This window comes from Pygocentrus nattereri, chromosome 6, assembly GCF_015220715.1.
Source record: "Pygocentrus nattereri isolate fPygNat1 chromosome 6, fPygNat1.pri, whole genome shotgun sequence".
NCBI lineage: Eukaryota > Metazoa > Chordata > Actinopteri > Characiformes > Serrasalmidae > Pygocentrus > Pygocentrus nattereri.
Window position 1 is genome coordinate 34,843,529 of NC_051216.1, and position 12,798 is coordinate 34,856,326.

At 39.6% G+C, this 12,798-nt stretch overlaps 2 protein-coding genes across 3 annotated transcripts; one reads left to right on the plus strand and one right to left on the minus strand.

Moving 5' to 3' along the window:
- On the plus strand, positions 1-2,416 carry LOC108432598 (granzyme B-like). Of its 2 annotated transcripts, none has more exons than XM_017706551.2 (5): positions 1-98; positions 174-321; positions 1,559-1,721; positions 1,818-2,069; positions 2,178-2,416. In XM_017706551.2, the coding sequence occupies exons 1-5, from the start codon at positions 53-55 to the stop codon at positions 2,334-2,336; spliced, it is 768 nt and encodes a 255-aa protein (XP_017562040.1). In that variant the 5' UTR covers positions 1-52; the 3' UTR covers positions 2,337-2,416. The 2 variants fall into 2 exon arrangements, with proteins under 2 accessions (XP_017562040.1, XP_017562041.1); XM_017706552.2 differs by having other exon boundaries at positions 1,562-1,721.
- Positions 2,417-2,748: 332 nt separating this feature from the next.
- ercc1 (excision repair cross-complementation group 1) lies at positions 2,749-11,174 on the minus strand. The gene is made up of 9 exons (XM_017706550.1): positions 11,027-11,174; positions 9,979-10,407; positions 9,045-9,148; positions 8,654-8,753; positions 6,099-6,175; positions 5,895-5,994; positions 3,407-3,478; positions 3,212-3,280; positions 2,749-3,113 (listed from the first exon to the last, which is right to left on the minus strand). The coding sequence occupies exons 1-9, from the start codon at positions 11,087-11,089 to the stop codon at positions 3,051-3,053; spliced, it is 1,077 nt and encodes a 358-aa protein (XP_017562039.1). The 5' UTR covers positions 11,090-11,174; the 3' UTR covers positions 2,749-3,050.
- Positions 11,175-12,798: the final 1,624 nt, after the last annotated feature.

The following is a 12,798-nucleotide window of genomic DNA, read 5'->3' on the forward strand; positions in this document are numbered from 1 at the left end:
TATGTAAAACCCAGACAACCCAGACCTCATCTCCTCACTGCAGCATTTAATCATGCTACTTCACATCTCTGCACTGCTCTACTTCCTCACTTTGTCAAGTAAGACCCTTTCCATCATTTCATTCTGCTCTACAGCAGTACCCGTGGCATTCATTTGTTGTTTTTGTTTCTCAGGAGCCATGGACAGTGGTATTGTTGGAGGAAAGGAAGCTAAACCTCACTCCAGACCCTACATGGTGTCTGTTCAGCATAATGGACGTCATACATGTGGAGGAATACTCATCAGAAAAGACTTTGTACTGACTGCAGCCCACTGTCTAAAGTGAGTGTCCGCTTTAGTGCTCATCATGAAAGGATAGTAATGTGTTGCATGTAAGATCGCATCAGTAACCACAAGAAGGTGGCTTTTTTTTTTTACTGACCTCAGATTTAGAAGCACACGCTAGGCTGCAACAACATTCTTAAGAAAGCCAAAAAGGATTCTTTAGAGTGATATCAGTACTCAAACAGATAAATCACTAGTCAATCTATTTAAGCACAGAGATAAAATACAGATGAAAAATTCAATAAAATGCTGTACACTTTAAAAAGATGGTTCGCAAGGGTTCTTTAGTAAAGAAAATGATTCTATATAAAACCATAAACGCTCAAAAAATCCCTTGCGTTATGAAATGGCTTTTCAGATTGATGGTGCTGCAGATGGTTCAGTAAACAATCTTTTTGAAAAGGGTTCTTCCATTGTTACAAGCTTGACATCGTAACAAAAGAGGAACTCCTTTTGGTGTCAGAGAGAACCATTTTCTTTACTACAGACGTTTTTATTGTGGTCGATTCTCTTTTTTTTGTAATTTGTCATTTTCTTACATATACTGTGTGGATTATTATGACCACAGAGTTCAATTTTTTTCATCTGTCCAGAGAACCTGCTAAAAGTAACTATATGGTAACAGGAAATGCGTGGACAAATTGAGTTTGAGTGTTTTTAGTCTATATCTATGTAAAGTTTAGGCCCAACTATGTGCCATCTCACCAGTATAATTAGAGGTTGGTACACATTTTTTTTCAACCATCTTCTACAAACCTTCTACAAATCTTAAACAACCTTTCTAAATCGCATATAAACAGGGATCTCAACTTAGTGGTCCTGAATTGGGACCACAGTAACAGTACTGTCTATATGTATGCTTGTATGTCACAGCAAATGTGGGGAGGATTTACATAAAGATTTCAACATGTCATTTGTTTTTCTTTAATATTTATTTCAAGGGGTAAACCTTAATAACCTGTAAACAAAAAAAGATACTAGACTAAGTATGAGTGAGCACAATTTAACATTTAACATTTTCTTGAAATGTTGAGTTATATAATCAAACTTTCCTGAATAGGTTACTTTTGTTGCTGCTTCAAATATTTAACACTATATTATTCTTTGTGTAGTTGGTGGTAAGCCAGGAAAAATCTTTCTTTCTGTTCTTCCTTTTATTTCAGTCAATGAGATGTTTGTCACACAATGTAACCTGTAAACCTGGTATGCTTTACTATTCTTTGAACATTACCAGCAGAGCCGATCTAGAGGTCGTTCTAGGGGCTCATAATATAAAGAAAACAGAACCAAATCAGCAGAGAATCCAAGTAAGGAATTCCATCAGGCATCCAAACTACAATAAGTATACGACTGCAGGCAACTGGGAAAACCTGACTGTAGACATCATGCTACTTAAGGTACGACATGCTGGCCTTGGGCTTTCCTTCTTTATTGGTGATATGAAGACTTAAACACTCATTTCTCTAACTCGCTGTCTAAATTATGCCTTACAGCTGAAGTCTAATGCAAAGCTGAATAAGTTTGTTAAAGTTATGAAGCTTCCTGGGAAGAAAGACAAGACATCCGTGAAATGTAACATAGCAGGCTGGGGCATGAGACAGCCTAACAGCATGGAATCTAATGTATTGATCGAGACTTCACTCACAGTACTGCCTCAACCTGAATGTAAAGAGATTTGGCAGATTTACTATGACTCCAATTGCATGATGTGCACTGCTACAGCTGAAGACAACACTTTCTGTCAGGTATGGCAGTCTGGCACTTGGATCCATGGGGCTGCTTTAACTAACAAACTAATACAAATCATTAATCAAATACTGTACAAATCATATCTCCCTCTCTCTCTCACACAGGGTGATTCTGGAGGTCCTTTGATTTGTAAGTCTAAGCTGCAGGGCTTAGCCATCTACACATTTCGAGAGAGATGCAATGACCCTAGGTACCCTGGGGTCTCTCTCAAAATTTCCACATTCCTGGACTGGATTAAAAAGGTCATGGGCAAAGAGATCTGAGGCTATTAATATACCCCAGTGGAAACAAAACTGCTGTATTTTACATTTAGTTTTTAATAAAACTGACCATTTAAAAATGACTGATGTAATTTCTTTGCAGTTTGGGTCAAATGAAGCCAGGTGCATTTTAATATTCACAAACTTAAACATTCATTTAAGTCTCCTCTTTTTGTTCATTTGGATTTTGGCTGTAGCAAATTAAAGTGAACTAAACCTAGTAAACGAATGGCTAAATGGTGGAAAGGAGATCAAAACAATGTAAAAATGAATGTTCCTTTAGTTACTCATAGAAACTCAATAGATGCTGCAAATAATTTTCAAAGCATGCAAATTTAGTGTTTTTAGTAAAAACTATTCCTTACTTATACAAATAACTAAATTAGTGGGCACTTCATACAAATGACTCTCACTATTAAAAAAATACTACTTTATTGTAACAAAGAAATAATAGACACACACACAAAAAAAACATTATTCAGGGCCATAATTGGGATTTAAATCTAGCCACTTTGAGATAAATGCACTTCAGCTCCTCTGATTCAATCCTTTAAAGACAAAATACCCAACCACAGAGCTTCCTCCAGCTGGCTATTAGAGAGGCACTGTTATCTCTAAACAATCTAGAGCTCCAAGCCTGGACCTAGTGAAGTCCTAATGTGCGTTGTAAGAGATTCTGTGTTTGAACTTGCTCATCTGAAAGGAGTCCACGTCTCCTCAGCTTTCTTTCTTTTTGGACTTCAGAAAGGGCTGGTGAAGAACATCATGCAGCCTTCTTGCCTAATAAAGACAGGCATTAAATGAGAATTTATGTATGTACGTTTAAAAATGACAAATATAACCTAAAAAACTGTGTACAATCTCTCTGTTGAACTGACCTTTTGAGGGCCGAGTCCAGGACACAGCAGTAGCTCTTCCTTTGATGCATTAATGATGCCCTCCAAAGACTGTAGAGAACACAATGCATATTAAAACAGTGAATCCAATTAGAGTAAATATTCTATTAGTTGGGCAGTTTGTCTGGAGGAAAGGCACAATCATGTTCATCCAGAACAAGTGCTAAATGTTCTTACAGAGAATGTGGAGAGCAGCGTGATGGAATCAGTCTTGTTGATGGACTTCACTGTGGTTAGACAATCAGTAACCTGCCAGGTTGGAAGAGAATAACAGGTGGTCATGTTCAGAGTAGTAGTATATTGGTTCATCTGGTTGAAATTCTTCCTCAGCTATGAGTTTTATCAGTGAGTCATATGCCACATATAAACGCAGATACACAATGTACAAATGTTAGAAATGGCATTAACATAAGCTTGAATCATGGGTGTTTCAGTCACATTTTCAGTCAGTTTGTGAAAAAGCAGACATTAAGGAACAGCCAGTCTTTTGGTGTTAGTCTAAGCTCAACATGGACACCAGATCAATTGTTGTGCACTCTCTCATATCACCTGAGACGTCGCATGACTCCGCCTTGTTCGCAAAACAAGCCCTGGACCAGCTGGTACACAATAGTGTAAATAGCTGTAATATTTTTCATTCCAGCAGTGTATGATAGTCGAAGGCACAAGAGTATGGGATGCACACATGAGACAAATGACATCTGAAGAAAGGTGACAAAGCTTCAATTGGCATTCTATTCGAATTTACCATTCCATCTTAAATGCAATACAAATTCTAACAAAAAAAACTGTTAAAGCCAATTTCAGCCTTTTTAAAGATTGAATTTCTTGCTGGGCCTCTTTGACAGCAACATTGATGTAGGTTTATATACATACTGTTCACTTTATTACTATTTTGCACAATGAACATATTTTAGATTTACAACCCCAATTCCAATGAAGTCGGGATGTTGTGTAAAACGTCAATAAAAACAGAATACGATGATTTGCAAATCCTTTTCAACCTATATTCAATGGAATACACTAGAAAGACAAGATATTTAATGTTCAAACAGATAAACTTTATTGTTTTTTGCAAATATTCACGCATATTGAATTTGATGCCAGCAACACGTTCCAAAGAAGTTGGGACAGGGGCAAAAAAAGACTGGGAAAGTTGAGGAATGCTCAAAAACACCTGCTTGGAACATTCCACAGGTGAACAGGTCAACTGGAAACAGGTGAGTGTCATGATTGGGTATAAAGACAGCATTCCTGAAAGGCTCAGTCATTCACAAGCAAAGATGGGACGAGGTTCACCTCTTTGTGAACAACTGCGTGAGCAAATAGTCCAACAGTTTAAGAACAATGTTTCTCAACTTACAATTGCAAGAAATTTAGGGATTTCATCATCTACAGTCCAGAATCTGGAGAAATCTCTGCAAGTAAGCGGCAAGGCAGAAAACCAACATTGAATGCCCGTGACCTTCGATCCCTCAGGCAGCACTGCATTAAAAACTAACATCATTCTGTAATGGATATTACCACATGGGCTCAGGAACACTTCAGAAAACCATTGTCAGTGAACACAGTTCGTCACTCCATCTACAAGTGCAAGTTAAAACTCTGCCATGCAAAGTGAAAGCCATATATTAACAACACCCAGAAACGCCGCCGGCTTCTCTGGGCCCGAGCTCATCTGAGCTGGACTGACGAAAAGTGGAAAAGTGTCCTGTAGTCTGACGAGTCCACATTTCAAATTGTTTTTGGAAATCATGGACATCGTGTCCTCCGGGCCAAATAGGAAAAGGACTGTCCGGATTGTTATCAGCGCAAAGTTCAAAAGCCAGCATCTCTGGTGGTACAGGGGGTGTGTTAGTGCCCATGGCATGGGTAACTTACACATCTGTGAAGGCACCATTAGCGCTGAAAGGTACATACAAGTTTTGGAGCAACATATGTTGCCATCCAAGCAACATCTTTTTCAGGGACGTCCCTGCTTATTTCAGCAAGACAATGCCAAGCCACATTCTGCACGTGTTACAACAGCGTGGCTTCGTAGTAAGAGTGCGGGGACTAGACTGGCCTGCCTGCAGTTCAGACCTGTCTGCCATTGAAAATGTGTGGCATATTATGAAGCGCAAAAACAACTTAGACCCCGGACTGTTGAGCATTTAAAGTTGTACATCAAGCAAGAATGGGAAACAATTCCACCTACAAAGCTTCAACAATTAAGTGTCCTCAGTTCCCAAACGCTTAGAGTGTTGTTAAAAGGAAAGGTGATGTAACACAGTGGTAAACATGACCCTGTCCCAACTTCCTTGGAATGTGTTGCAGGCATCAAATTCAAAATGAGTGAATACTTGCAAAATAAAGAAAAAAAGTGTTATCCGTTTGAACATTAAATATCTTGTATTTGTAGTGTATTCAATTAAATATAGGTTGAAAAGGATTTGCAAATAATCATATTCTGTTTTTATATATGTTTTACACAATGTCCCAACTTCATTGGAACTGGGGTATATATTAAGCATCTAAAATATTTTTTCAGTAAAATATACATATGATATATACTCAAACCATCAGAAATGTTAGTAATACCATAATATCAGTATATATCCATATACTGCCCACTACAATTTCAATAAATCATGTGTGTGCATATGTGCAGCTAGTGTATTCTGACCTTAGAGAGGTAATCCTTCTCTACTTGCTCTTGAAGTAGATCTGCAGGCTTCTTCTCATAAGATTTGTATGTCTCCAAGTAACGACCAGCTTCTTCGGGGCTTTAAAAAAAACGCACACAATTTTTTTGGTAATTGTTATTTTATAGCAAAGTGTTACAGGTGGCAATGCAGCTCGCAAAATTGAACCTGTTTCCTGAGCTCACCTCCAGGCCAACATGAGCGTGCAGTCAGCCATGATGCAGATTCGGGCCAGTTCCTTCAGCGCATGATGAGGGTCTTTCTGAATCAACAAGAAAATAACAATGGGCAGAATGTTCTTAAAAAGCTGTTTCTCAACCCTGTCCAGCAAAAAATGAAACAGAAATGGAAAGTGAAGAAATCTATGAAATACGTGGCCCAATCTGACTTAAGGGAATGTCGGCCGTGACAGACACAGTTTTGAAAGAGAGGGTGAGAGACATGCAGACAAAAAGTGAGGTTCACAAATGAAAATCAAAGACAAACATCAAAGTCAGAAAGAGAATCAAAGCAGAAAGCCACAGACTGACAAGTCAGCTAAGAATTGTAACAGGATCTACATGCAAGCATGACACACACCTATTTAAACTCTAAAAAACATAGCTTGGAAAGATCTCGCATCTCCAAAATGATAACTCGACAAGAGAAGGAAAATATATTTTTACTACTGTACTTTTAATGTAAGTTAATGGAACTTGAATGAAACAATGTAAAAGACAACAGGCATTTTCAAATTATGTCAAAAACTGAAAAACAACAAAATTGGACATACAAGGTTTTGTAGCTATAGCACAATAGCAGTTATACACACACACACATATATATATATATATATGACTTAAAACAAGTCAAAATGAGGCTCAGTATTGTGTGTGGCCTCCATGTGCCTCCCTACCATGCCTGAGCATGCTCCTGATGAGGTGGCGGATGGTCTCCTGAGGGATCTCCTCCCAGACCTGGACTTAAGCATCTGCCAACTCCTGGACAGTCTGTGGTGCAATGTGGCGTTGGTGGATTGAGCGAGACATGATGTCCCAGATCAATCGGATTCAGGTCTGGGGAACGGGCGGGCCAGTCCATAGCTTCAATGCCTGTGCAGCCCTCCAAAAAAATGCCACCCCACACCATGACTGACCCACTGCCAAACCGGTCATGCTGAAGGATGTTGCAGGCACCACGGCGTCTCCAGACTCTGTCACATCTGTCACATGTGCTCAGTGTGAACCTGCTTTCATCTGTGAAGAGCACAGGGCGCTAGTGGCAAATTTGCCAATCCTGGTGTTCTCTGGCAAATGCCAAGCGTCCTGCACGGTGTTGGGCTGTGAGCACAACCTCCATCTGTGGACATCGGGCCCTCATACCATCCTCATGGAGTCGGTTTCTAACCGTTTCTGCAGACATGCACATTTGTGGCCTGCTGGAGGTCATTTTGCAGGGCTCTGGCAGTGCTCCTCCTGTTCCTCCTTGCACAAAGGCAGAGATAGCGGTCCTGCTGCTGGGTTGTTACCCTCCTACGGCCTCTTCCACATCTCCTGGTGTACTGGCCTGACTCCTAGTAGCGCCTCCAGCCTCTGGACACTACGCTGACAGACACAGCAAACCTTCTTGCCACAGCTCGCACTGATGTGCCATCCTGGATGAGCTGCACTACCTGAGCCACTTGTGTGGGTTGTAGAGTCCGTCTCATGCTACCACGAGTGTGAAAGCACCACCAACATTCAAAAGTGACCAAAACATCAGCCAGAAAGCAGAAAGGTACTGAGAAGTGGTCTGTGGTCCCCACCTGCAGAACCACTCCTTTATTGATTGTGTCTTCATGGACATATGGAGATTATAAAAGGTTGATGTAACATGTAAACATTCTTAAGTTTCAAAACATACCCTTCACTCTCCCATCCATGTAAGGAAACAAATTTGTTCTTGTGATGTCATAAAAAAAACAATGGATTTACATATATCCCCTGGGGGTGGGAATCACCAAAGGACCCACAACACATTATCTTGATAATAATAATATTGTCACAATATGATATTATTGCGATTTTAAACGTATTGCAATAACATATTTTGTGATACACTGCGATTTACTACCTTTTTCCAGCTGCAAATACAACCAGGTTTTTGACAGCATTCTTCCTTTCCTGTGCTAAATATTGTCACACAAAATGTCACGATAACATAATTTTTTTACCCCACCCCTAACTGAGCCTGTAGCAGTTTACCTCTGCCTATAAATACTGAAATTGTAAAGATTTTCAGCCAAGTCTGCCTTTTGAGTGATGCAAAGCACAGAGCAGCCAATCAGGAAACATATATTTGTATTAAAAGCACAGTGACAAAAACAGCCTGCTTAATTGTACCTAATTGTAAGGGATAAAGAGAGGTTGGGAAATGGTCATATGAAAATGTATTATGATTGTTTCTGGTACATGATAACATAAAAAACATCATAAGTGAACCTCAGTGATAAAAAAAAAAAAATTAAAAAAAATTGCAAGATATGAGCCATTTAATGATGTTTGATGTTCAGTTTTCTCTGTCACTTCTGAATCTTCTACAGCTCTGTCTACTTATCATTTGAAAACTGTTAGGTTGCACATATATTAATATAGTATATAATATAGTACCATATTAAAATCATTTTATACAATTGCCTGCACCCAAACTGGCTTTATATTATTAAAATATATTGTTAAGCATATATTTCAACAGAGTTCAGTAGAAATTAATGACTGCTCACCACATCAACCTGCACAAGCAACACTCGGAGTGTGAAAGATTGCCCCAACTGCTTCAGCCGCTCATGGATGTAGTTTGGATTCAGGTTATGGTACCGCAAACTGTAGGTATAGAAAAAAGACAGATTGCAGATTGTTGCCTTAGTTGCCTTCTTTTGGGGGGAATAAGGTACTTTTTTCACGTTACATGAACAATGCTATAGGAAATCTATTTTTGTCATTCTGTGGGGCTAAATATATTTAACAATGCAACTCTGTACCTAAAATGGGTCTTTTCTGTTCTCCCCCTTCTGTGAATTCTGACTAATTTCTTTGCAAAAGCATGAGGAGTGCGCTGTGGTTTCACACCTCTGCTGACGCTGAAACACTGCACATAACGCACAAAGACACTACCTGAGAAAGAGAGCACATGTTGTTCGACCCAAGACATAGTCAGGCACCACTTCTCCAAATTCCCATGGAACACTCCTGACAAACTTCAGGATCGGGTTTCCTCTCTGCAGTGGTGGCACATAAAACATACAAATACAAATAAGCCACAAGGCTATGCAGACAAATGCATACTGCCAAAACATGAACAAGACAACTGGACTAGTCTCACTGGTCTCTCAAATCTGAGAAACAAAATGCCTGTGAAATCTGAGAAACAAAAATTGTTCTGGTGCAAATTTTTGTCTTTTTTGTCCATTTCCTTTTCTCCATTTTCTTTTTTGTCCATTTCCTGCAACTACTTTCTGATCCATAGCAATGAGTTGTCTTGAAAGAGCAGTAATCTTTTAAACTTGTTTTTTTTTATTGTTTTGTTTTGATTTCCTCCCTTCCTTATTCAAGTGGATGTTCGCATTTCTAATTTCCTCAGAAACATTTCCTTTAGCTATTGTAGATGTACATGAGAAAGAAATCTGTGAGACTGCTGGTGCGTTTGGGTCATTGCTTGTGTGAATGTTAGTGTCTATTTGAAAGAGGATATCATTTCAGTGACACATCTGGGAACAGATGTAGGCTGGAAGGACACAGATATAACTCACTGGCTTTAAGATTGAGAAGACTGAAGCGCTAAATTGCTAGTAGACACAAAAGTAAAGAGTGATTAAATGAAAGAGAGATGACATACTAAGAGATAAGGGCTTTTGAGTAATTTATTTTGTTTTCTTTACTTTGAAAAATGAATAACCAAATGGCCATTTTGACTAGAAATTAAATAAGCAAAGATCTCAGACTTTTGCACAATAATATTTATAACTCCACAAACTATATACAACACCTTCTCAATGACATGCCACAATACCCGCACTTTATGATTCTGACACACAAAACAGCTCCGTACCTGTCTAGGGCTGACAATTATGCTGTTCCCTGACCCTAACAGATGTGGGGTAACACGGAGTTCCTCAGGGCCTTGACCTTCCTCCTTTTTCTTCTCTCCTTCTTCCAGAACCTCCTTCTGCATCTTTGAAACTGCAGTGGTTTCCACTTTACTGGGTCCCGGACCCTCATGCTCACTTGTTCTGGTCTGAGGTTGTCCAAAGTCTGTGGAAGATTTTGTAAACGATTCACATTTGGGAGGCATATCCACTTTCTTCCCTGCATCTCGGGGCGCATCTTGTGTGTTTGGTCCTTTGGCAGCTTCTCTGCTTTTGCTGTGGACAATAAACTCTGCATAGGATAATGGCTGGCCAGCAGCTTGGGGGGCACTGTGGGTGGACGACGTCTCTCCATGGCCTCCTTTTGACGAGGGCTTGAAAAGAGATGCCACCTGCGAGGACACATTGAATGTTTTACATCAAACAAACTGCAGTTTCACACGCAAAGCCGGTGAGCTTGCGGAAAGGAGATCATTTGTTACCGTAGTTACAAAAATATTTCTGTGACCGGTGAAGCGATTTTTACCAGCTGAGTTAGTGTTACGTCAAATACTGACGGTGCTAAAATGCAGAAAATACTAAATGTTTCCCTGCAGAAAGCTAGCCAGGTTAGCTAACCTCTGGACTGTAAAACAGTAAAAATCATTTTGCGCTCTTATTTGTGGAGCAAAATGTTTGGTTCACTCCTGTTTGTCATTTAAATACAGAACTATGCTGTAACAGGTAGGAGCTACTAGCTAGCGTTGCTCTGCCAGAACGAGGCTAACGTCGGCTTCTCATTCACCTGCTTCTTGTTCGAATTTCCCCGTTCCGCCTTAAACGGTGCAGCGACTATTACAACGCCTCAGGCGCCAGAATGTTACTGCTGCCCCACTTAAGGTGGAACGGGAAAAATTCGAAAAACAAGCTGATATAGAGACTACAGTTAGCAAGCTAGCCAGCTAACTTGCAAAAACAGAGGCTGGGAATCTCAAATGAAGCCGAATTATAATTACAGGTTAAATTACCCACCGGACTTCTTTCCCTGCTGAAAGCAGAATCGTCAAGATTTATTTTAAATTTCTTGTTTTCCATTCCTCAAAAACGGAAAACGGAGTGTGACTCTATACTGTTTATATTAGACGCAGCTGCTGTTGACAAGGCGCCACAGACAGGTCTGTTTGTCGAGCACAGACGCATCGATGGCCACATAGACCATTTACGTGTATGGACCGAAAGGGGGCGCCACAGTACTCCTGTTTTCCGCCTGAAGAATACTGACTGCACATCTGTTCCTGGGATTTCACACTGGCTTTAGTTACACTGTGAGAGGTCTACTTTCATTGTCTCACAAACACAAAGCTTTCACTTCAGTTAAGTAATCACATGTTTTTCATATTTTAATAAAAAAAACGAATTATTTTAGTCCCGAACAGCGAACCGTGTTTGAAAATGAATTACCAGCAGGAAAATGGTAAAACTATCTTTAGAAATTGAAAGAAGAAAAGTACGCAAGCATATTTCATCTGTTTAATCCCTAAATCCTTTCCTGTCACTTTTAAATTTGTGTCTTAAAATTTACTAACAGCTTTGTCCCTGATGTCAGTTTGACCCCAAAAATTTTAAACCTCCAGAAAAGAATTAGAATTAAAATTGTTACCGAGGTTATGTGTCAGGTATCTCTGCAAAAAAAGTAATTTAATCCCTTAAAATCACAGGCTTACCACATACTAAAGGGACTTCAGTGCAAACTGGTGGAGCTGTTCTTAGGTTGTAGGAGTGTGTGGTGGTGGGCCCTGGCCATTTATTGGGGTTAAACACTAAATGGGGCTTGCATGTTCTCCTCGTGGCTGCGTGGGTTTCCTCCGGGTTCTCCGTTTTCGTCCCACAGTCCAAAGACACGCAGGCTAATTTGACATGTTAAATTGCCCCTAGGTGTGAGTGTGTGTGGATGTGTCTGTCGGTCTGCCCTGCGATGGACTGATGACCTGTCCAGGGTGTATCCTGCCTTCCACCCAGTGACTGCTGGGATAGGCTCCGGCTACCCCCGGGACCCAAAAGGATAAGCGGCTTAGACGATGTGCGTGCGTGTGTGTGTGTGTGTGTGTGTGTGTGTTAAGTGAATTGCTATGCTGTTGCTATTTTAAGTCATTATTTTGAGATGCCAAGTTGTTATTTTGAGAAATATTTCAAAATAATGACTTAGCTTAATTTAAGAATAAAACACAATAATAATAATAATAATAATAATAATAATTATTATTATTATTAAAGGCGATATTTCCCAGAACAATGTCAACTAAAAAGATTTTTTCTGCCGGCATTAAAAGCAGTTCTGTGATCTACCGATAGAGGGTGCTGTAGATTAAAAAGGGAAACAGCATAAAGCGCGTTGCTAGTTAATGAATTAAAACAAATGTTTGCGATTGTGCTCCCAGCAAACTGCAGTGTATTTACTGTATTTATTTCTTTGTTTGTATATTTGTATTGTTGATCATGCTCAGAATAGAGTTTCTCTGTATTAAACTGTAGTCTTTTTGAGTCTGATTAAGTTATTTCCTTTGATTGCATTATAGATTCATATTTTTTTCTTGTTCTTTTGTCTGTACATACCTCAGGTTTCTCTGTAATCTATTGGTAACTAGCAAAAATACTTTCTCTAGATAGACAAAGCACTTCTTGTAAGTCACTCTGGATAAGAGCATCTGCTAAATGCTGTAAATGTAAAGGTACCTCATAAAAACCCAAGGAATGTAATTGGGAATCTGATTTGAGCAGTTAGAGAAAGCAAGAAAAGGGAAGTA